The sequence below is a fragment of the Triturus cristatus genome, chromosome 11, assembly GCF_964204655.1.
Source record: "Triturus cristatus chromosome 11, aTriCri1.1, whole genome shotgun sequence".
NCBI lineage: Eukaryota > Metazoa > Chordata > Amphibia > Caudata > Salamandridae > Triturus > Triturus cristatus.
The window spans coordinates 848648898-848673928 of record NC_140594.1 but is presented as its reverse complement, the minus strand read 5'-3'; the positions used below and the strand labels follow the sequence as shown (position 1 = coordinate 848673928).

The window sequence follows — 25031 nt, the reverse complement described above, 5'->3', positions numbered from 1 at the left end:
GAGGTCCTTGGGTGCCAGACTCGGGGTCACAGTCGCCGTGGAGTCGTCCTACTGGTCTTGGTTCACTCCGGTACAGGCCAAGCTTGGCGGGTGCAGTGTGAAGGGTTCGCGGTTCCGGGCTGATGCCAGGGATTAGAAGCAGATTTTGAGTAGAGCCTCTACTCATGGGAGTCCCAGGTGCTTAGAGCCAAAAGGTAGCCAGGTCCTGTTGCTGGCCACAAGAGATGCCGGGCTGGAGCAGGAGCAGGTTAGAGGGTCGACAGGCTGGTAGGGCTGGGGCCAAAGCAGTTCGTGTCTTCCTCTTCTTAGTAGCAGCAGGGCAGGTCTTCTTTCTTCTTGCTCTTCTTTGTATTTCGGGATCTGTAATCTGGGGAAGGAAGGTTCAGAGTGCCCCTAAATACTAGATTTAGGGGCGTTACAGGTAGGTGAAGGTCAGGGACCAATGGGTCCCTGTCCTGGGGTGGGTACACCCCCTATCCTGCCTTTCTCCTATAGGAGGGGGGCAGTAGCCTAGTCCTGATTGGGCAGTGCTTCCCATCTTCAAGATGGCGAGAGCCCGGAGATGTGCTTCACCTCGCCTCCCCCACCTGAGGGGTGGGGTTGGCAGGCTGGCACATCCCCTGTCCTTATTTGGGGTTTCCGGCTAAGCTTCCCGCCAGAGTGGGGGTTGCAGTGGCGTGGGGAAGCTCACAGAGGCGGAATGCCTTTGAAGCTTCCCCCTGCCCATCCTGGGGAGGAGATCTAGCACCTCGCCCAGGATGTGCATTGTTGCAGGCCTAGGAGAGCAGGGGCTCTCCTACCCAGGGGTCCAGCAACATGTCTGCTGTGTGGCAGCCTTGGCAGCCTCTCAGACCAGACGTGGATTGTTGGTTAGGTTTCAGGGGGCATCTCTAATATGCCCTCTGGGGTGCTTGGTACATTAAATCCCACACTGGCATCAGTGTGGATTTAATGTGCTGAGAAGTTTGATACCAAACCTCAGTCTTCAGTGTTACCATTATGGTGCTGTGGAGTTCGTGTTTGACGAGCTCTCAGTACCATGTACTCTTAAATGGCAGCATTGCACTTGCAGTGCCCAGGAATGGACCTGGGTACTGTAGGGGCACAGGGCTCCTGCTCCTGTGCCCACACCACTGGCATAGGGCACCCAGCTAGAGGGGTAGCTGATGTATGCCAGGTCAGTAGGTGGTGGGCATGGCACACAGGGTTGTGTGCCATGTCGACTCTTTGTTTTGTCTTGTACCCAGACACTCAGCCTGCAAGGGCAGTGTGTGTGTGTGTGTGTGTGTGTGTGTGTGTTAGGGTACAGGGCCTCTAAGGGTGGCACAATGAGTACTGCAGCCTTAGAGGGCTTCCCTGGTCACAAGGCCCTGGGTACCTAGGGTACCATTTACCAGGGGCTGACATGTGGCCAGGGTTTGCTAATTTGGGTTTTAGGTTTTTAGGGAAGGAACATAGGCCCTGGGCACCTGATTGGCAGGTGTCCAGGGCACACTCAGTCAAAGTATATTCAGCAATTCAGCAAAAAGTGGGGGCATACCATGCAAGAAAGATGGCACTTTCTCACAGGATGGACCTGCTGAAGAGTGTATGTATAGGTTTAGGGGTCTGAGGTCTAAAATTGGTCTCAGAGAGCCGTCCTTCTTTGGTATGAGAAAATACAGGGAGTAAACTCCCGTGTTTTGTTGGCGCAGGGGAACCAGCTCTATTGCATTTTTTGTAGGAGGGAGATTACCTACTGCTTTAGCAGTGATAGATGTTCTTGTGACATTGGATGCTGTTTGGGTGGTATATTTGGGGGGGTTAGAGGTAAGTTCGAGACAATAACCTGATTGAACTATCCGTCGCACCCACCTGTCTGTGGTGATGGTTGTCCAGACAGGAAGGAACTGTTGTAGTCTTCCCCCGACAGGAGTGGAATGGTCCGGGGGAAGCGGAGGGAAGTCATTGGGTAGGGGTGGAGGCAGAGCAGGTGTTGTTAGTCTTGCCTCTGCCCTGGTTATTGTTGCCTCTGTAACTTCCTCTTTGGTAACCTCTGGTGAAAGTGGACTGGGTGGGAGCCTTGTAAGAGGTGGATTGGTTGTCTGATGAGTAGCCTCTGGAGTTGCCTTTGTAGGAGGAGTGATGAAAAGAACGTCTGGGAGCTTGCGATTTCAAGGCTCCCATTGACTTGGCTGTGTCCGTGTCCTTTTTCATTTTCTCCAGGGAGGAGTCTACATTAGGGCCAAAGAGGTGCTCTTGGTCGAATGGTTGGTTCAGGATTGAACTTTGTAACTCAGGCTTAAAACCTGAAATGCGCAGCCAAGCGTGCCTACGCAAAAGGACACTTGTATTTACGGCTCTGGAGGCGGTATCTGCCACATCGAGAGCTCAACGGATGGAGGTATTGGTAATTAGTTAACCATCCTGTACGAGGTCATTGGCTTTGTTTTTGTATTTGTCCGGGAGGTTTTGCAATAGGGACTCTAACTCATCATAATGTGCCCCATCGTATCTGGCTAGCAGGGCCTGAGTGTTGGTGATGCGCGATATGTTAGCCGCTTGTGAGGCTGTCCTCTTACCGGAGGCGTCCAAGAGTTTAGACTCTTTATCGGGTGCGGCTGCGTTACCTGATGTTTGAGAGTTAGCTCTCTTTCTGGCATTGGATACCACCATGGGGTCAAATGGAACAGGGCCCTTAATGTAAGCTGGGTCTGTAGGGGCAGCTTGTATTTTTTCTCTATGCGAGGGTTGATGACTCGAGCCCTAACAGGAACTTTAAATACATCTGGAGCATGCTTAATAACTCCTTTGAGCATGGGTAAAGAAGATGTGGACCTTTGGGTGTTGTCGAAAGTGTCCAACAAAAAATCCTCCTATACGGGGTCTGTGTGTAGGTCGACCCCGTGGTACTGGGCAGCTCGGTGTACGAGCCGATTAAAGCCCATGGTGTCCTCTGGTGGGGAAGGCCTAGAGGGGTAGACGTCATCTTTCGGGAGAGTAGGAACATCATGTGTATTATAGTCATCGAAGGGGTCAGGGGAATCGGGTGGATTGGGATCCCCTAGTGGTAGATCATTCGCACACCCCCCGTGTCATCAGAGGTGTCATCGTCTACTGGTGTAGGAGATGGTGTAGAAGAATGAGGTGGTGGGGGAGGGGTGAGGAGGAGGTGGAGGAGGTGGAGAAGGGACTCTAAGAGGGGATGTAGCAATGTCCCTCCCTCTTCTTAGGTGGTGGAGTAGGTGTAGGCTTGTCCAGTGGTCTTTTCCTGGAACTTAGTGTCAATTAACCAGTTTTAGGGTCTTTAACCAGAGTTTTTTGTGCAGGGTCTGGTCGAAAAAGCTCTTCTGCTGAAAGTTGTTTTTTCGGCGGCGAGTGTTTCGGTTCCGAGGGCTTTTTCGGCACCGGCTCCCGAGTGTCTTTGGATTTGGACCCGTGTTTTGCAGTCTCGGTATGCTTTTTTGGTCTCGATGATTTTTTTGGCTCCGAAGAGTGCGAGTCCGAACTCTTGGGGAAAGGCTTCTTGGTCGGCTCAGAGTGTTTTTTCGGTGCCGGCGAGTCGGTGCTCGTTTTCGGTGTCTAAGGCTTTGAGGTGGAAGCAGCGGTTGACACGGAGGAGGAGGACGGTTTCTTTTTCGGTGCCGTAGATTGAGTTTCGGCACCGGAGGCAGGCTGACTCGAGCCCAAGTCACCTGAAGGCTTGGTAGGCTTCTTTGCCGGGCCCGCTGTGTCGGTGTGCACCTGGGCCCGAAGGTGAAGGTATGACCTAAGCCTTTTTTGCATGGAGGGGGTCGGGTCAACGTCTTTACTTACTTAACTTACTACCCTCTGCGTCGGGAGTATTTCTTCAACGTCATTGGCTTCGGAGGCGCTGACAAGGCCTACTTCGATCCGCTTTCGCTCCGGTACTTCGACGCCCTCTTGGAAGAGGTCGTCGGAGATGGCTGTTGACGAGCGAGCCATGGTCCTCCGAGCTCGCTGATCCCGAATTGTCTTCTTGGAGCGGAAAGAGGCACAAGCTGGACAGTCTCTAGCCTCGTGCTCCGGTGACAAGCAGAGGTTACACACCTCATGCAGATCGGTGTGGGGAAACTTCGACCCACATCGAGGACACTTCTTGAATGACGTCATTTCCATGAGCCAGATGCTAAGGCCTAGGTAGGCCTATCAACCGCATCCTGCCCAAGCGCATTTTCCATACATAAGTGGGGCTCCATGGCACCCATGCCTCATATCTCGACCAACTTGGAAGAAGGACCGAAGAAAGACTGTCCTGCTGCACAGAGGGACCAGCCAAAACAGGCTGCAACAACGAGTGCACCTGCTGCACCCGGTGGCTAACAAAGAGAGAGACTGCGCCTTCTGCGTCCTGCCCATGGAGAAGCAATCTCCGGAGCCCACTCAAGCCACGAGAACTCCAAGGGCCAGCTGACTGGCCTCCTGTTTGAGGCACAGGGAAACAACAGCTGAAGAAGTCCACTGGGGCAAGTTGATAGCCCAAAGTCTTCAAGCCACTTCCACCATGGCTGAGCAGCACTGAGGACTAAGACCTTGTGCTCAAGAGTTGCACTCGCGCTCGCTGAGTCCGGGAGTACTGTCAGAGTTGCTGGGACCCACAGAAGGAGAGTTATCAACTAAGGAAGGATTGGCCTGTGACCACGACAGGCCAGTGGTAGCCCCGTGGTGACTGGACTTTAGCCAGACCGAAGAGAGGACTTCGTGGCCTTCAGCCCTGCAATCATCTTTGTGGACTGTGGAATCCCTGCAGAAAGACCCCGTCCGAGTGGGAGCAGACCAACATTTCCTTGATCTGAGGATGTCTAAACCAAGGATTTAACCTTGGTAGGCGTTTTCGGTGCGAAGCATGAAGGTGGGGCATCTGTAGTGTCTTTTCAGACCGGACCATGGCCTGGTGATGGTGGCGGTCCGGCGACTTCTAATAAAGGAAAGGGAGAAGTTTGGAGGGGTTTTTAAGTGGAGGAATAGGGTCAGGGTCGACAGTACTCATGTGCTGCATGAGTGGCAGGGTGTACTCCCCAATTCTTCCTCCACGTCGATCGCAGAAATTTCCCAGACGGCGAAAGCTTCCTCTTCCTCCTCAGCAGCATGCTCTTCCTGGACATGCTCTTCTCCGAAAATGTCGAGAGTGCCATCTTCAGTGCAGCGACACATTTCCAGCCGACACGCCCTTCGATTACGGACACATCACAATAAGCCCCACAATGATAGGGCAAAAATTGCACACATGATGTTGGTCTGCGTGCGGGTACATGGCGTGACACTTTGGGCGAAATCGAAAAGGTGTCTGTTCTATCTGGAACACATATTCAGCACAGACGATGCACGTGGATGGTAGGCCTGAGCTGGGCAGCGCCCCAAGGGGCGATCAGTCGGTGACCAAACCGATGAATTTGAAGCGGTGTAGTAATGTAAAAGTGAGATTGAAAAAACTAAACTGCCAGAGACCCACAGAATAGGACTGAGAAGTCATACCAAATGGTAGTCGAACACGGAGGAGAGGCACACACCTCTGAACGAGACGGTGGAGAGAAAACAATCCAACAAAGGAGTCGATGCCCACGCACAGTATCACCGAGGAGGAGTCAATCTACCGCATGACTCAAAAGATTTCTTTGAAGAAAATCAACTTGTGCAACTACAAACCCTATACTAGGTGGCAGGAGTATGTAGAGCATGTGTATCTACAGCCACACATGCTATCGAACATGACTGATCCAGCCACCCACAGGATGGTTGTGTGCCTGCAGGATGCTGCCTATGTATATACTATACCAAAGTAAGGTATAGTGTGCACAGAGTCCAGTGGATCCCCAAAGGTAGGCAGAGGAATAAGTAGATAATACCTTACTCTCTATTTGTAGTAGTGTGAGCGAGCAGTAAGGCTTTATCAGAGGGTAGTGTTAAGCATTTATTGTACATACTCCGGCAAGAAAGACACTCAAAGACTGAACTCAGACCAATTTGATTGTATATAAAATTATTATTTAGTTGTATTTTATTTTATAGAACCAAGCAAGATAATGCAGTTAAGTACAGTTTGAATGCAGTTGAATGGGTTACAGGTAAGTCATTTGTTTATAAAACGTTTTGAATTACTTTTCAGATTACTTTTCAAGTTACTTTAAGTTACTTTCTCTACTCAATGTGATGTGTCTAGATATCACACTGGGACATTTCCTAGAGGAAGGGTAAGTAAAGCAGTTTTTGCACATATGCAGCTTAAGGTTTCACAAAAACCAACTCCACACTTCGAAACTTTTTCACAGAACAGCAGTCGATGCAGTCCTATGGAAGAAAACAGTGTTATCGGTTTATCAGTAAGTACTTCGGTTTTGGCGTTGGTATTCTGGGGTTAGAACCAGGGTTCCCCCAGGGTCGAGGAAGCACTCTCAAAGCACTAGGGCACCTGGGTGCAGAGTGCTGAGGTCCAATGTTATCCCATGGGGGATAAGGAGCCTCCGGATGGTGGCTGCACACCAGCAGGCCACAAGGTTGTGGGAGCAGAGCTCCTGATGTTAGGCTCAGGGCAAAGGGGATCCGATTTAGCAAACAAGGTGCACCCACAGCAGCACAGGGGTGGCCGGTTCAGGGTGCTGTTTTGGTGTCGGGTGCCCTGTTTTCAATGGGAGTTGCCGGTTTTGAATTTTGGCTGCAGGCTCAGTCCAGGAAGAGCCAACAGCTGGGCAGGTATGTTGGAGGGCTTGGGACGTAGGTGCACCTCTGGCCCTCTTCTCCAGAGCGCAGGGTAGCTGGATGCAGGGTTGTCTTATGAGATCGGATTTCACCTTACCGGGCCACTCACGGCTGGGGGAGTCTCCGTGCAGTGGCAGGGGTCAACCCACTGTGGACTTGGACTCTGGAGTGCTGAGGGACCTTGCTGGGACAGATGGGCCACTCGGACCGGAGGCATCAGGTGCAGTGGTGGCTTCAGGCATCAGGTTTCTTTGTCTTCAGCAGGCTCAGAGTCTGTCTTGAGAGTTTCTTTTGAACAGAGCTGCTGTTGACAGGAGATCCGGTCTTTGATGAAGGCAGTCAGTCCTCCCAGGGGTTCTGGAGGTCACTGGCTGCAGGAAAAAGTGACTTTTGGCACAGGGTCTCCAGAAGCTGCGGATGGGCAAGTAAGCCTGGGGCCAAGTCAGTTCTTCTCTGCAGTCTCCTCTGCTGGGCTTCTTCTTTCATCCTTCTTAGTCTGTTTCGGGAATTTGTCTTCTTGGTTCAGGACTGCCCCCTAAATACTGTATTTAGGGGGAGTTTTAGGGGTTTTGAGGTCAATAGCCAATGGCAATCGAGGAGCAAGAGCTTTGAATGCCTTGATATGCTAAATCACAAGCCATCCTGCTAGAGGAAACGGGAATATCTTCCACCAGGAGCAGGAATTTTTTCTGTTTTCAGAGAGTGTCAGCTCTCACCTGCAGAGGGGGTCAGAAACATCTGTGGTCACAGGCTGGACGGTAGCAGTCAGCCAGCACACTAGATACAGGTAGGTTTTCCATGGGGCACCTCTAAGGCACCCTCTGGGTGCATGCCATAATAAATCTTGTGCTTGCAACAATACAGATGTATTAAGACAAGATGTTTGATACCAAACACCATAGGTTTCAGTAAAGCCATCATGTAGCTGGGGAACTCTTAATGACCAGTGCCCAGTACATATACTTAAGGTGGCGTCCCGTTCACTTGTACCCTCTAGTAATGGAACTAAACAGCACAGGGGTATAATATCTCATGCAAATATGCCTTGGCATGTAATAGAATGCATCCTGCCTTAGGGCTACATAGATTACATAGACTACATAGTTTACATGCAGTGACTTTGGCATGGCACACAGTGAGTGTGCCATGTTGTGTTTTCACTCATGGTTTGCACCACGACATACCGTCTGCAATAGCAGCCTGCATGCAATTTGTAGGGGGTTCCCTTAGGGTGGCACAATATATGCGGTAGCCCTTAGGGACTCTTTAGTACGCATACGCTAGGTACCAGTGGTACCACTTACGAGGGGGTTACAGGGGTGCCAATTGTGTTAAAATTAGACCATTTTACCTTATTTTAGAGAAAGAGCACTGGTGCCTGGTTAGCAGGGGCCCAGTGCAGAGTCAAAAAATATCAATACCAATGGCAAAGCGTGAGGGTAACCATGGCAAAAAGGGTCACTTTCCTACATGCGCTGAACCCAAACAGAGGCAGAGCTTGTGGGGATCTGTCAAAGACATTTATTTTCCAACAGTCCCTACAAGGCTTAAATCTTGGGAGATTTAGGAGGTGACTCAGTACACTTGCACACTGAAAACAAGTGGAATTTTGCAATAAAAAAAACTAATCAACTGACAAGGAAAAAGTTGGGAGAAACCAGATCTGTGTGCAAAGGCGCAGGAGGAAAGGAGCTGACACTGATGAACAAGGGTGGAGCTTATGTGCTGCTCCACCATCGCTTCTGGGGTGGAACAAAGTAAACGTAGAGACACAAGCCACCACCTACCGTAACGGAGGAGCAACGCCGTTTGAATCTTCTGAATCCACTGTGTTCCCTGGGGATGTTCTTAAGTTCTGCGGCTAGAAGTGTTCATCACAAACTACATTAAGGTTCATGTTTTTTTTTTTTTTTTTTACAAAATGTAGATTTGGCTCCCTAATTGAACACTATGTAATGCATCAAAACGTGCATTAGCAGCCCATAAAAAAGCCTGGGTCACTATCTGCATTAGACTCTTGAAGAATTCAGTCTAGAGGATTAACCTGGAGAAGTGGCATGCAGTTGATGCAGATGCCTTTTTCAGAATAGATTTTCTTCATATTTCTATTTATACTTTTCACTTTTGATTTCCAAGAGCTCATGTGTCCCAAATATCTGCTCCTACTACGATTCATGGAGCCCCCAAAGACAGCACCATGAAGAGAAACAGAACCCATGTATTCCCACAAGAACTAAGTAAAGGGTTTCATATAGGACCAAGGCAGGAGAGGATCCCTTTGTATTATTTCCCCCTTTTTTTCTCGCTCTTTTTTTAGGTTGGGATGGGGGGGGGGGGGGGGGGGGGGGGGAGGAGAGAGTTGGGGGTATACCGTAATCCTTTACTTACAAGCCATCCTATGGTGTTTAGAAAGTTAGAAGTAATTAAGCTCACTCAATGTATTGTTAAAGATGGATTACCTTGTTGAAAATTAATAAAGACATTTAAACACATTTCTATTTATTAATAATAATAATTCTTTAACTTACAAAGTTGTGGAAGTTCTTTCTGATTTGTCGGATTACTCCGGGGAATGTGGGACGCAGAAGTTCCTGAATATTGGAAGGCCATGAGTTGTACCTGCTGTCCAGCTCAAGATTGTTGATCCACTGATGTTGAAAGAAAACAAGAAAAGATACATCTGTATGAATATGCATCACAAAATATCACAGTAGTATCCCCACTTAATTTTCCTTCCATTAATAAGTCCCCTGCAACCAGCTCCTTTAATTATGGTACAATCGTACTCCAAATCTCAAACATATTTTCCAGTTATTGGCTTCATCAAATCGCAAACTCCTGGCCATCTTATTTCTGATTACCTGAAAGACTGATTTTTCAGCTTTCCAGATAAGTTTTTCAAACTTCATACACAGATCACATATTAGCAACAAAGGGATCTTGCCACCTGACAGCCTGCATACTTAGTACAGAGATTAAGACTTAACAGATAAATACACCAATAAAAAGGGTATTTACAAGGAAACATACTATAATACGCTTTTCCACTGACTAAGTACAACTGCAAATACTTATTTATCAACGTACTTTGCTTTTAGGTGCTCGGGTAGCAGGCGTAAACTTCCCAGCTTTACAAAATCACTTAGTACCCACTGGCACCAACAATTTACTGCGCAGGCCTTCGATGAAGGCAAGCAGAGAACCTTTGGAAAATCCGAGAGGTGGACATTTCTTCAGGTGTATCCACAACTATAAAAGTTGATTCTCAGCAAAGGCAAAATCTCTAAATCAACAACATGAATGTTTATTCACCATGAATGACTGCATGATAGAGGCACCATATTTAAGCATTGAACAAACAGTATGAAACACATCAAACTAACTCTTAATTGCAAGGTAGCCATTACACTAATAATATTCCAAATGGATATGTATTACGGAAGGCTCCAGGAATAGAAAGAAAACTAAATTAATTTGCATGTCCCATCAGTCCCACTTACTGCAATGCCTGAGGTCCGGATGTCCACAGCATAGTCTGAATCAGAGGGCTGAATGTTCAGCTTCAGAATGTTGTGTAAGGCAAGACCCTCAATACCCATGCTATGCAATCCTTCCATTACCCGAACTTCATTGCGTAGAGTGTCAAACAAACTGAAAGGGAAGAAGTCGAGACTGTCAAAGATACGATGAAATGGCACAAGTGTACAAAACCTAATTGTGCAGAACTTCCTAGTGCTGTTACAGTCACTGGAATCCCATCATACAGTACCATGTAGTCACATAATATGAATGAACTGAGGCAGAAGGGGCAAGGAAGCAAATTATATAGCTTTAGAGTACCGATTCTGTTGAAGACCAAATATGTTTATTAGAAAGGAGTTAAGCTTTGCCGAAGGAAATGGGCAATATATCTTGTGAAGGATGTATGAAACCGTTTTACAGTTGAAAAGCCTTTGATTCCCAACATCACATGTTCTGTGAACGCAAAACAGTGGGATGCCAAGTACTAAAGAGACAGTGCGAGTCAGAAAAGTCTTTCCAATGTTCAAGCTTCTATTTGTGACACCATTAGAGTCGAAAAGGAAAGCGGTGTGTACTGGAAGCCCCTCACAAGCAGGTGTGTACTGGATGCCCCTCACAAGCGGGTGTGTACTGGATGCCCTCTCCTTTGTGAGCAGACATGCAATATAGTAACAATCTGCAGCCGCAATTGCATGCGCAACTACTGAACAGTTTTTTTTTTTGTTGAAACATTTTTATTAGTTTTCAAAGCAACAACAACTGTACATTACAGCCTTAGCTCCCATGTGCCATAAAAGTAGCCCCCCTCCCACTCCCAACTCGTCCCCCCCCCTCCCCACCCTGTGTCAGTGCGCCCCTGTCCCCCATTTCACCCTTGACGTGCCCCCCCCCGACCCTGGAGTTCAATTGCAGTCGCTCACCTCCTCTCTATGTAAGCGAATCGTCCCTCGTGTCCAGGCCTCCGGCATGTGTCTGGGGGCCGCCCCCATCCCCTTCCCAACTCAATCTCCAGTTCCCCTCGCCTCTTGCCGATCTGATGCGCTCCCTTCTTCCTCTACCTCAGACATCAGCCCCTGGAGCTCCACTACTAAAGCTTCCCATGCCCTTGCCGTCGCTAACGCTTTCTCATCGTCCCCCCTCAGAGCCATCTGCACCCGGAGTGCAACTACTGAACAGTTACTTAGACCCAAGAGGTGTTGGCAAATGATATGCAAAACAGAAGCCATCCCCTACAGATAGTTTCCAATTTGTCAATGGTGGCTGCCAGCTTTGGACCGGAGAAGGGGCACACAGTTGAACAGAGGATTACTGCATGCTCCCACTTCAGTCATTCCCTGAACGTCCACTTTTATTTTTTAAAACAGCATTTTGGGAATGTGAATTCAGGAATGGAGATCTGCTGTTCCTCACAGCCCCATTCGAAGGAATTCACAAAGGACTTCCGTCTCATACATATTAATGAAGCAGGAGTTTTTACAGCCTCTGCAGATGGACATATTAAGTTTCGACTGATTGGTATATCAGTGATCGACTGACCTGCAAACTTACCTTGCTATATCAGCCCCACAGATCTCCAGGCACATAGTTAGGAGATCTAAATTCACCAAATATTCCACAAAAGCATCCAGCTCCTTAGCAAGCAGAAACAGCCTGGTATGAAAGATTTTTCATGCAAGGTGTGGTGGTTCACAATTCTGGCACTTCTCCAACCACTCCCAAAAAGGGTAATTAATATTACCCCAGTACCATGGGAAAATGCAATTCCTCTTCATGTCTTCAAAGGAAATCCTCGGTGTTCCACCTGAATTTGGGTTAAGTATTGTGCAGTAAATCCTGCTCTTCTATATTTTGCCAAGATGCTATTACACCAGTATAAAAACGATGCCCTGAGTGTGCAGAATGTTGGAAAAGCCACAGAAATTGGTGTACAAACACAGATTAACAAGGTTACTCCCCATTTGTAAGGAAATATCTCTTTTTGATGGTCACCCCCAAGTTTTTCGACTGATGCTGCTGGTCTTTCGACTCAGAGTGCACAAAGGCCTGCTAACCAGACCTCAGTGCCAGTGCCTTGACCCGAAAGTGTATGTCAAATTAGCTACACCCAAATGGAAATGGCTAACTTACCTGTAAGTCCGGAGTAAATGATACCCTGGTACCCAGGGCATGTATGTTAGAGGGGTAACCCAGGGCTTATAGCATTGATTGTGCCACCCTGGAGGTCCCCCAAGAAAAACAAGTCCCTAAGTCTGTCACTACAGAACGGTAGAGCAGTCGTGCACTGCTAGCCCGATTTGGCAAAGCCACCACTTTCCTTGGACAACTGAGGAAGTCACCTCTCTAGCAGGCCTACCGAGCCCTAAGGGCAGGGTGCAACATACAACAGAAGCAGAACATGTACTTTACCTGTCCTTACAGTAAGAGACATTAAACAACCATTTTTACTGTAGAAAGACTTGGTCGCCGAATTGGCAAGTACAGGGTTACACAAGGACCCCTCAGTTGTACCTACTCCTGAACGGTGCAACCAAAGTTGGCCCTCCAAGGTCAAACAGCTCCGTAAATTAAGCCTAACTTGTATCCAAAGTCGAAATTGATGTAACTTGTGCAGTGTGCAAATTTATCAAAGCTAACTCTCTAATGCCTGTAAGACAGTGACTCTGTATATACTGTTCCCAAATAGGTACAGTGTGTACTGAGTCCACAGTCCCCAGAGGTTTGGCAGAGGTTAAAGTTAGATATAACCTTACTCTCTAAAGTGGTAGCTTGGTCGAGCAGTAAGGCAGTATCCGAGGACAGTGTAAAGTATTTGTTGTACACGCTCAGTCAGCAAATTGTCTCACACACTCAAGAACTGAACTCTAGGCCAATGGTTTATATAAAAAAAAAATATATGGTCGTTTCGTTTTAGAACCAATAGGTATCAAAATATACTTTCTCAGAATGAGATGCTTTAGTTAAATACTTTGCAATAGGCAATTGAATTTTGCAGATAATAGTTACAGTGTTGTTGCAATAGGCAACACAATTTCAAACACAATAATACATTGAGCTCAAGGTGAATTTTAAGTTATTTGCAATTGATTACTTTCAGGATTACTTTTCTAACTCCAGGACTGGATCCTAGATTCAGTCCTGGGACAGTTCTTGGAAACAAGTGAGTAAATTCGTTTTAGTTACTGTTGTGATTTTTAAGCAATATTTTGCTATTTTAAAAGTTGACACTTAACTTTTTCTGATCAAATTACCAATGTTATCCTATGGAAGGAAATCCACTTAATAGGTAAGTGGGGTTATAGTTACTTTTTCTACGTCAGTGTTGGATCCTGGATCCAGCACTAGTGTACCACCTGTAAGCAGTTGAGAAACTGCGTTTAAGTTATACAGGCGATTTTTAAGGAATATTTATAAGTTTGCAAAATCGACACAAGAAATTGCACAGAACAACAGTCAATGGTTCCCTATGGAAGAAAATTCAAGTTACGGGTAAAGTAAGTCCTCATTACTTTTGTAATCCAGTGCTGGGCTCCTAGGCTCAGTACTGGGACAACTATCTAAAACAGGTAAGTAATTACGTTTTCATAGTTGGTACGAATTTTAAAGAATATTTGTAGTTTGCAAAAATCGACACTTTAGAAGAAGTTTCACAGAAAAACAGTCAATGGTTTCCTAAGGAAGAAAATTCAAGTTACTGGTAAGTACGGTTAAAATTACTTTTCAGGGTCAGTATTGAACTACAAGATGCAGCACTGAGGTCTCTCCTGATAACAGGTGAGAAAATTGGAATTCGTTCGGCTGATTTTAGATGAATATTTTAAAGTTCCAAAACTCCACACTTCGAAGAATGTCCAAGGGAAACCAGTCAATGTTAGCCTATGGAAGGAAAGTGAGTTATCGGCTTTTAGGTAAGTACTCGACTGGCAGAGTTAAGGTTCTGAGCATAGACTCAGGGGTCTCCCAGGGTCAGGTAGGTACAGTTGGTACACCCTCAGTGGCACAGGGTCAGCCGGGTGCAGAGGTAGTTAGGCTCAATGTTATCCAATGAGAGGCAGGGGGCCTTCGGTTGGTGGCTGTTGGCGAGCAGGTCACGCGGCTGTGGGAGCTGGGCTCCTGGTAACTTGCTCAGGGCAAACGGGGAAGTAGATTAGGACATAGGTTGCACTGCCAGGGGCACTCGGGCGGCTGGGGGCAGGGTGCTTTTGAGCCGTCAGGCATGTTATTCAATGGAGATCTTGGGAAGTGAACAAAGGCTGGAGGCTCGGGGACAGAGGATCTTCAGGAGCGACCAACACTTCGAGGGGTAAGTTGGGATCTTGGAGGATCGGTAGGCACCCAGGAGTTGGGCACAGGAGGCCGTGGGGCGCTGGCTGCAGGGGTGTCTTTTGACGTCGGAAAATCTTACCCCTGCTGGTCGCGGTTGGAGGGGTCCCTGGTTCTGAGGCTGCAGGAGTCGTCTAGGAGGGTCCTTGGGCACTGGATTCCAGGTCAGAATCGCCGGGGGGACGTCCTCAGGGTCTTTGTCCACTCGGGCACAGGCCGGGCTTGGCGGGTGCAGAGTGTGTTGGTTTCGCGGTTCCTGGCTGGCACCAGGGGTATTGCTGTTTGAACAGAACCACTGCTCGTGGGAGTCCCAGTCTTGGTAGAGTCTCAAGGTGGTCAGGTCCTCCGGGGTTTTTGAGGTTGCTGACCACTGAAGGCGCCGGAGTTCCACAGGAGCAGGTTCAAGGATCAACAGGCCGGTAGGGCTGGGGCCAAGTCAGTTGGTGTCGTCCTCTTGTTAGCAGGTGCGCGGCTGGTCTTCTGGTTTCTTGATCTTCTTGCTTGTTTTCGAATCGGGATCGGAGGAAGGAAGGTTGAGGGTGCCACTAAATACTAAATTTAGGGGCGTTACAGGTAGGGTGAGGGCAGGGACCAATGGGTCCCTGTCCTGGGGTGAGTACACCCCCTATCCTGCTACTCTCCGGTGGGAGGGGGGCAGGAGCCTAGCTGCGATTGGGACAGGGCTCGCAATCCTCAAGATGGCCGGAGCCCAGAGTTGTGCTTCACCTCGCCTCTTCCACCGGAGGGGTGGAGTTGGCACAGGCTGGCACACCCCCTTTCCTCACGTAGGGTTTCCCGCCAGAGTGGGGGTCAGAACCGGTGGGGGCCAGTCGCTGAGTACAGCAAGTGGCCTGGAGAAGCTCACAAAGGCGGCATGCCTTTGAAGCTTCCCCCTACCCATCCTGGGGGAGGAGACCTAGCACCTCGCCCAGGATGTGCATTGTTGCAGGCCCAGGAGGGCGAGGGCTCTTCACCCAGTGGTCCAGCAACATGTCTGCTGTGTGGCAGCCTAGGCAGCCTCTCAGACAAGACGTGGATTGTAGGTTAGGTTTCAGGGGGCATCTATAAGATGCCCTCTGTAGTGCTTTTTACATTAAATCCCACACTGGCATCAGTGTGGGCTTAATGTGCTGAGAAGTTTGATATCAAACTTGTCAGTCTTCAGTGTAGCCATCATGGTGCTGTGGAGTTCGTAATGACAACCTCCCAGCACCATATACTCTTAATGGCAGCACTGCACTTGCAGTGCCCAGGAATGGCCCTGGGTACTGTAGGGGCACAGGGCTCATGCACCTGTGTCCTCACCACTGGCAGAGGACACCCAGCTAGAGGGGTGGCTGATGTATGCCAGGGCAGTGGGTTTGTGGGCATGGCACACAGGGATGTGTGCCATGTCGAGACTGTGTTTAGTTCTGTACCAGGACACTCAGCCTGCAAGGGCAGTGTGTGTGTGTGTGTCAGGGTACAGGGCCCCTAAGTGTGGCAGAGTAAGTGCTGCAGCCCTTAGGGGTCTTCTCTGGTCACAATGCCCTAGGTACCTAGGGTACCATTTACCAGGGGCTGACATGTGGCCAGAGATGCCAATTGGGTTTAGGCTTTAGTACAGTTTTTACGGGAGGAACACAGGCCCTGGGTACCTGATTGGCAGGGACCCAGGGCACACCAAGGAAAAGTGCATCAGGTATCAGGCAAAAAGGGGGGGGGGGGGATACTGTAACAGAAACCCACTTCCTTACAATACCTTAATAACTTCTTTGCCTTCCCAGGCACACATGGAGCCTGCTCCACGAGACAGCTTTCTGTCCTACTGGAGAGACGTGCTAATGGCACAATGAGGGACTGCAGGCCAGGCGTCCCCTCCCTCCTGCAGGAAGCTACTTGGATGAAAACTCCAAAAGGCAGTCTTCAAAGGTGAACCCGTCTTTGAAGAAAAGATGAGTAGCACCGGGGGAGAGGGAAGCCCCAAGGTTGAGGTAGACAGGCTGGTACGGGAGGCAGAGAGGGGAAACTAGTTGCCAAACCGATCTCCCCAGGGGCATGTAGCCCTGAGGTAGCCACATTGCAGGGTTGGTAGGCTAGTGAGGTCTGTACACCAGGAGAGAGGTCTCACCATCTTGGGAGTGGGGAGAATAGTGCATTCCTAGGACAGCCAGATGCCACACTTCACAGGAAGCGGTCACCCTGTGGCAGGGAATCTTGTAGTCCATTAGCTACTAACCCTATCCTGCACTGAGGGCACGCTCCTAGCATAGAGGGGGCATTCCTGGCACCCAGAACTCCGATCTCAACCGACTTGAAAGAAGGACTACCCTGCTGCACTGAGGGACCAGCAAAGAGAAACTGCACCGATAAGGGCTGCACCTATGCCTGGAGTATACAGCTGAGGAAGAAGCAGTCTATAGTGCCCAGTCAAGACAAGAGAACTCCAAGGGCCAGATAACTGGCCTCCTGTTCGCAGCACAGGGACACAACAACTGAAGAAGCCTTCTGGGGCAAGTTGGCAGCCAAAAGTCTTCAAGCCCCTACCACAGCTGCCGTCCAACACCAAGGACCAAGACTTGATGCAGTGTTGCACCAGAGTTCGCTGAGCCAGGGAGTGCTCCCAGAGAATTGGTGGGACCCTCCGAAGCAAAGTTATCGACCGAGAGAATTGGATTGTGACCAAGAGAACAGGCGATTGGTAGTTCAGTGGAGACTGGACTTCGACCAGACCAGAGAGGACTTCGTGGGACGTCGACTCTGCAACCAGAACCCCTACACCTTCCCCACCACCACCGTCTTCGTGGACAGAGTAATACCTGCAGGAAGGCCCGTCAACCGCACCGCACCGCATCGACAGCATCCTTCATCTCTTGCATCAGGACCACTCCATTGGAATCCATTGCACCACGGATGAAGCGCCTAGAAGTGTTGAAGGACTGCTTCTCCTGTGAAGGTAACTGTTCTTGCTTGAGGACGTTGCTGATCCCCCTCACTAGCTCCCTGTCGGAGTTGGTAACTTCAAGTACTTCTAACCGACTGCATTGATCATTATTTAAGTTTTCCTTGAAAAATGTACTGTGTCCAATTTCTTGACTTTGCCAAGGCTTGTTCGTGGTTGCGTGGAATCCCTTTTATTTATTGTTGCTTGTAAAATATGTATCTCCGGAACTCTGGTGGATCTTTTTCGTTCGTGTGTCCAAATTCTTATACAAATAGTCTATTTTTATAAATCGGTGTTGGATATCTTGAGTGCTGTGTTGATTTCTTCTTCAATTGTTTTGGTGCTGTTTAAATGCTCAACACCTGTTCCTCTGTGTAAGCCTTGCTGCTCAGCGCCACAGCTACCCAGGGTTGAGCTGAGGGTTTAACAGACAAAACCCAAGGGTCCTAAAGGGGTTTGTAAGTGTATTACATGGTGAGGTCGCACAACCATACAATATAATACAGCCCATTTCCTCACACCATTCCACATGTGTAATCGTGTAGTAGTGCACCAGGAGTCAAATGAATCGAAAAAAAGCAACAAAAATTCGAAAAAACGGTTAGTCAAAAAGTGACTAGTGTACCACTCTCTCCGGATCTGTGCTGGCTGGGGTGGAAAAAGAAAGAACTGACATCAGCGCGCAGGGGTGGCTTCTACGTAGATACCGCAACGTCATTCTGGTGATCACGACGCCAGCGACGAATGCTGAGTCGACCGACACCACCTACCGACGCGCAGGGGTACTGCTGAAGAAAAATTCTCCGGCTTTAGTCTGACGCCTGGGGGTAATTCTAAGGTAAGGAATCTATAACTAATAGTCTCTTTCAGATACTTTTTTTCCAGATGGTTGCATGTACACATACTTGTATTTTAAAAGAGCTCTGGGGTCCCCGGACGTGGGGGGAGACTATCCAGTGCTTATGACTATTGATGAGGATCCCTAGGAAGAGAATACCATTTGTTCGTGCCATATTGGAGGCACTACAAACCACTCAGAGGTAAGGATTGCACTGGCTTCTGGAATCAACCTGCAAAGGCAGAGCATTTAACATCTCCTGAATGTAACCAACATGAGGGAGAAAGCCTTACAAGTTTTGTGTCCTTGCACTGTCAATTTTATGAAGGGAAACGTATTTTTTTATGACAAACAGATAATTTTCAGTTGAAGTTCAGATCTCCACCTTACATTGGGTTCTTGTACCAGGCCTCCTGAAATGAGGAAGAGCAGAAGGTGCTGCCCTACAAAGACAGAAGACTCTGTACATTTACCTAAGTAGCACATTGGGAAAAACACTAGGATCACCTAAATAAACCCAATGGAATACCCTGCAGGTTATGTGAACTTCGAAACATTGGACAGATATTCGGCCTTGGGGACTTAGCTCTTTCCTCTACCTCCAGGCCACCACACCACTCAATTCTCCACTTTGATCCCCCTCCGTATGTGTGAGAAAGTGGCTCTGTATATACTGTTCCTTAATAGGTACAGGGTGTACAGAGTCCACAGACCCCAAGGGTTTAACAGAGGTTAAAGTTAGATATAACCTTACTCTCCAAGTGGTAGCCTGGTTGAGCAGTAAGGCAGTATCAGAGGACAGTGTAAAGCATTTGTTGTACACACTCAGTCAGCAAATAGTTCCACACACTCAATAACTGAACTCTAGGCCAATGGTTTGTATATAAAAAATATATGCTTGTTTTATTTTAGAACCAACACTTGGAATTAAAATATACTTTCTCGACAGAAGATGTTTCATAAAAATACTTTTGTATATGCAATAGACTTTTTAGTAAACAGTTACAAGTAGTTGCAGTAGGCAACTCTATTTCTAAACACAATACATTGAGCTCAATGATAAATTCAAGTTATATGCAACAGATTACGTTTTAGATTACTTTTGTAATTCCAGGCCTGGATCCTAGATCCAGTCCTGGGTCAGTTCTCAGAATCAGCTGTTGAAAGTCGACTTTGGTACTGTAGTGATTTATAACTAATATTTAGCTATTTCAAAAGTGAGCACTTAGAAAATATTTCAGAGCAAACAATCAATGATTCCCTATGGAAGGAAATATAGGTTACAGGTACAGTAGGTGATCGTTACTTTTGTAATCCAGTACTGGGTGGCTAGACTCAGTACTGGGACATTTATCCAAAACAGGTAAGTAATTACATTTTCAGATGTTATACGATTTTTGAGGAATATTTAGAAATTGCAGAAATCAACACTTAGAAGAAATTTCACAGAAAAACAGTCAATGGTTTCCTATGGAAGAAAAAGGAGTTAAAGGTAAGTATAGTTGTGGGTACTTTTCAGAGTCAGTGCTGGGCACCAAGATCCAGCACTGGGAGCTCACCTAGGAGCAGGTGAGTAAATTCGTTTTTGGTACTCGGCTGATTTTTGGTGAATATTTTGAGTTTTGAAAAGTTCACACTTAGAAGAATTTCCAAGAATAAGCCAGTCAATGTTACCCTAGGAGGAAAATGAAGTTAGCGGTTTAAGGGATAGTACTCGACTGGCAGAGTTGAAGTTCTGGGCATAGACTCAGGGGTCCCCCAGTGTCAGGTAGGTACAGTCAGTTCACCCTCAGCGGTTTCAGGACGGCCGGGTGCAGAGAGTTAGGCCCAATGTTATCCTATGAGGGATAGGGGGGCCTTGGTTGGTGGCTGCTGTCTGGCAAGCCACGCGGCTGTGGGAGCTGGGCTCCTGGTCACTTACTCAGGGCAAGTGGGGAAGTAGGTTAGAGTAGAGTTTTCACTGCCAGGGCCACTTGGACGGTTGGGTGCAGGGTTCTTTTGAGCCGTCGGGCGCTCAATTGATTTCTATGGGAAATCTCCGGTTTGGAAAAAGACTGCAGGCTCGGGGACGAGGACTCTTCAGGTGCCACCACCACTTCGAGAGGTAAGTTGGGTAGTTGGAGGATAGGTAGGTACCCCGGGATTGGACACAGAGGACCGTGGGGCACCGGGTGCAGGGGTACCTTTTGGTGTCGGGAAATCTTACCCTCTGTTGATCGCGGTTGGGGTGGCACTCTGTTGTGAGGCTGCAGGCTTAGTCAGGATTGTCGAGGGGGGTCCTTGGGTGCCGGACACGGGGTCACAGTCGCCGTGGGGTCTTCCTCGTGGGTTTAGTTCACTCTGGCACCGGCCAGGCGTGGCGGGTGCAGAGTGGGCTGGGATCGCGGTTCCGGGCTGCTGCCAGGGGTGAAAGGTAGGTTCTGAGTAGAGCCTCTACTCATGGAAGTCCCAGGGGATCAGAGTTCAAAGGTAGCCAGGTCCTCCGGGGTTTCTGAGGTTGCTGGCCACAAGAGATGCCGGGTTTGGAGCAGGAGCAGGTTCGAGGTCAACAGGCCGGTAGGGCTGGGGCCAAAGCAGTTGGTGTCTCCCTCTCCTTCGCAGCTGCAGGGCAGGTCTTCTTTTCTTCTTGAAGTTTCGGAATCTGGAATCTGGGGAAGGAAGGTTCAGGGTGCCCCTAAATACTAGATTTAGGGGCGTTACAGGTAGGTGAAGGCCAGGGACCAATGGGTCCTTGTCCTGGGGTGGGTACACCCCCTATCCTGCCTCTCTCCTGTGGGAGGGGGGCAGTAGCCCAATCCTGATAGGGTAGGGCCTCCCATCTTCAAGATGGCGAGAGCCCGGAGATGTGCTTCACCTCGCCTCCCCCACCTGAAGGGTGGGGTGGGCAGGCTGGCACATCCCCTGTCCTTGTATGGGGTTTCTGGCCAAGCTTTCCGCCAGAGTGGGGGGTTGCAGTGGCCTGGGGAAACTCCTTGAGGCGGCAGGCCTATGAAGCTTCCCTTTGCTCATCCTGGGGGAGGAGATCTATCACCTCACCCAGGATGTGCATTGTTGCAGGCCCGGGAGAGCAGGGGCTCTCCCACCCAGGGGTCCAGCAACGTGTCTGCTGTGTGGCAGCCTGGGTAGCCTCAGAGCAGACGTGGATTGTAGGTTAGTTGTAAGGGGGAATCTCTAAGATGCCCTCTGGGGTGCTTGGTACATTAAATCCCACACTGGCATCAGTGTGGGTTTAATGTGCTGAGAAGTTTGATACCAAACTTCCCAGTCTTTAGTGTTGCCATTATGGTGCTGTGGAGCTCGTGTTTGACGAGCTCTCAGCACCATGTACTCTTAAATGGCAGCACTGCACTTACAGTGCCCGGGAATGGACCTGGGTACTGTAGGGGCACAGGGCTCCTGCTCCTGTGCCCACACCATGGGCATAAGGCACCCAGCCAGAGGGGTGACTGACATATGCCTTGGCAGTGTGGGTGGTGGGCATGGCACACAGGGATGTGTGCCATGTCGACTCTTCATTTTGTCCTGCACCCAGACACTCAGCCTGCAAAGGCAGTGTGTGTGTGTAAGGGTACAGGGCCCCTAAGGGTGGCACAATGAGTGATGCAGCCCTTAGGGGTCTTCCCTGGTCACAAGGCCCTGGGTACCTAGGGTACCATTTACCAGGGGCTGACATGTGGCCAGGGTTTGCCAATTTGGAGTTTGTGTGTTTTAAGGAAGGAACATAGGCCCTGGGCACCTGATTGGCAGGAGTCCAGGGTACACTCAGTCAAAGTACATTCAGCAATTTAGCAAAAAAGTGGGGGCATACCATGCAAGAAAGAGGGCACTTTCTCACAGTATGTCCATCAACAACTCTTTTACTCATTTTCCGCCCCAGCCCTCCACCTATCCACAACACACCCTTCCTTTTGATATCCCTTTATCCCATCATCCCCCTAGTTTATTTCCATGTTTCATCAAAGGTTTGAATAAAAACACTAAAGTTCCCGCTTCACTCTCGCATATGTGATTTTGCAAAGTTTCTTGGATTAGTAGCATTTACTCAGCAACAGTGCAGTTGAGACTACATTGAAACAACTATTTCTTTGTTAAACTACTAGTATCAGCAATGCCCAATCCAGTCGATTTGCAAGTTTGTAATCCAATGAATCCATTTGACAAATTGTGATGTTAAAAATAATGAAATGCAACTAAAGAAGTAAAAAAAAAAAAGTCAAAAGAGAACATCTTTCTCCATGATTTAGATGGTACACAATAGATACTGTGGAAAAGGGTTACCAATTGCTCTCTATGATAATAGACTATGTCCATCTAAAAGGAGTGGATAAATTGTGGCATTTATGGTTTTGCAGAGAGCATTCAATAACTTTCACAGACTGACTAAACATCAGAGTAGCTCCCACATTATTGATTTTCAGGAAACTGCCCAAAACTCGGCTCTTTAATATCTAGTCTTCCGTCTTTTCTTGCCAAACTGCTATGCCAAATCAGCACCAAGACACCCACGGGTATTTGTGCGCTTTAGAAATGTATTAATATAAAACAGAACCACAGCTGAGATCTCCATTAAAAAATTCAGGCTTTGAATAGAATTTGGAAGAAGCCTTATTTTTGTCATACTCAAAGAATTCCGACTTGGTTTGCTTTTAAGAGCCATGTAAAGAACATACAAGCAAGTTTGGCGTAAACAAAAGCATGCCGCAGAACTGTATATTGGCAGCCAGTCTCAGATCTTTTTTGTTAATCATATGGATCTCAGTTTTAAACTCTGTTCTATTGATGTCCCATTACCTGCTTGGTTGGGAAAGACTAAATTAAAGCAGATGTTTGTGGTCACTTTACTTTGTAGTTCATCGTACAGTTTTTACCAGCCTGGTGCGTATGCTTAAAGAAAGCGTTCAATACAATGGAAAGGTTTGAAATGAGCAGTCAATATCGACATCCTGGGTTTCCCTTTGATAAACTCTGGGCACCACCATGACTGAAGCTGTGCAGTCATTCTTATAGGGACACATGGACTTCACCAATCTGGAGAAGGTGTGGTGGCACAAAAAGCAGACACAGGCTGCCCTCAAGAACATCACGTTCAGGGATTTCCTGTGATACAGGCACAGTCCAAGCAGTTCTTTGGGATTCAAAAATCCGTAAGAGAAGTCCAATGCGTGTCCTCCGGAAGGAATTTCTGTACTTGTGTATAAGAGCATCTATATGAAATTTGGTGAGGCTGAAATATGGACGTCCAAACAAGGAGTATATTTTTCGTACAGTGACCCTATATTACCATTCATTGATGGGTTTAAGCCAGCTATGCAATTCCGAAATTATCTTTAGTGGTTCAGACATTAGGAACCTTCAATCTGACACTGCCTCATTCTTCCCTGCTCCTAACATTTTGGGCTACGGGGCCTTAGGGGAAGATAAACTTTTTGTTAGCTTCATGGTGTTTCACATAATACTCATTATTGATGTGCACTCTCTACTCCTCCTGCATCACCCTCCAAGCCTGTCTACCTCTCCTTTCACGCCTCCCTTCCACCTCCCACCAAATCGAGTCCAGGGTACACTCAGTCAAAGTACATTTTAGCAAAAAGTGGGGGCATACCATGCAAGAAAGAGGGCACTTTCTCACACAACCCCCCCCCCCCCCAAACAAACGAAAGGTGATGAGACTAACCTTGTCCTATGGAGTCTTCATTGTCTAAGTGGAAGAACCTGGAAAGTCCATCTGCATTGGCATAGGCAGTCCCTGGTCTATGTTCCACTTCAAAGTCCATTCCCTGTAGGGAGATGGACCACCTTAATAGCTTTGGATTTTCCCCTTTCATCTGCATTAGCCATCTGAGAGGTCTGTGGTCAGTTTGAACCAGGAAGTGAGTACCAAACCGGTATGGCCTCAACTTCTTCAGGGACCAAACCACAGCAAAGGCCTCCCTCTCAATGGCACTCCAACGCTGCTCTCTGGGGAGTAGCCTCCTGCTTATAAAAGCAACAGGTTGGTCTTGGCCTTCATCATTGGTCTGGGATAGGACCGCTCCTATCCCTAGCTCAGAGGCATCAGTCTGCACTATGAACTGCTTGGCATAATCTGGAGCTTTCAGAATTGGTGCTGAGCACATTGCTTCTTTCAGGGTGTCAAAAGCCTTTTGACAACTAACTGTCCAGTTCACTTTCTTGGGCATTTTCTTGGAGGTGAGTTCTGTGAGGGGGGGTCACAATGGACCCATACCCCTTCACAAACCTCCTGTAGTATCCAGTCAAGCCAAGGAATGCCCTGACTTGGGTCTGGGTCGTTGGAGCTATCCAGTCCATGATGGCCTGGATCTTAGGTTGTAAGGGCTGTACCTGGCCTCCACCTACAAGGTGGCCCAAGTACACCACATTGCCCTGCCCTATCTGGCATTTGGATGCCTTGATAGTGAGGCCTGCATTGTGCAGAGCCTCTAAAACTTTTCCAAGGTGGATTAGGTGATCCTGCCAGGTGGAGCTAAAGACAGCAATATCATCAAGATAAGCTGCACTAAAGGACTCCAGCCCAGCCAGGACATGGTTCACCAGCCTCTGGAAAGTGGCAGGGGCATTCTTTAACCCAAAGGGCATCACAGTAAACTGATAATGTCCATCAGGGGTGGAGAATGCTGTCTTCTCTTTTGCTCCTGGGGCCATGCCAATCTGCCAGTACCCTGCAGTTAATTCAGAGGTACTGAGGAATTGGGCAGCCCCTAATTTATCTAT

At 48.2% G+C, this 25031-nt stretch overlaps 1 protein-coding gene across 5 annotated transcripts in view; it reads right to left on the bottom strand.

The window, feature by feature from the left end:
* UGGT1 (UDP-glucose glycoprotein glucosyltransferase 1) overlaps nucleotides 1-25031 on the bottom strand; it is an 827334-nt gene that overhangs the window by 578647 nt on the left and 223656 nt on the right. For all 5 annotated transcript variants that reach the window (XM_085634645.1, XM_085634646.1, XM_085634643.1 and 2 more), the window contains 2 exons: nucleotides 10197-10347; nucleotides 9225-9344 (listed from right to left, as the gene is read on the bottom strand). In XM_085634645.1, coding sequence (XP_085490771.1) covers nucleotides 9225-9344; nucleotides 10197-10347 — 271 coding nt within the window. The remainder of the gene's footprint in view (nucleotides 1-9224; nucleotides 9345-10196; nucleotides 10348-25031) is intronic.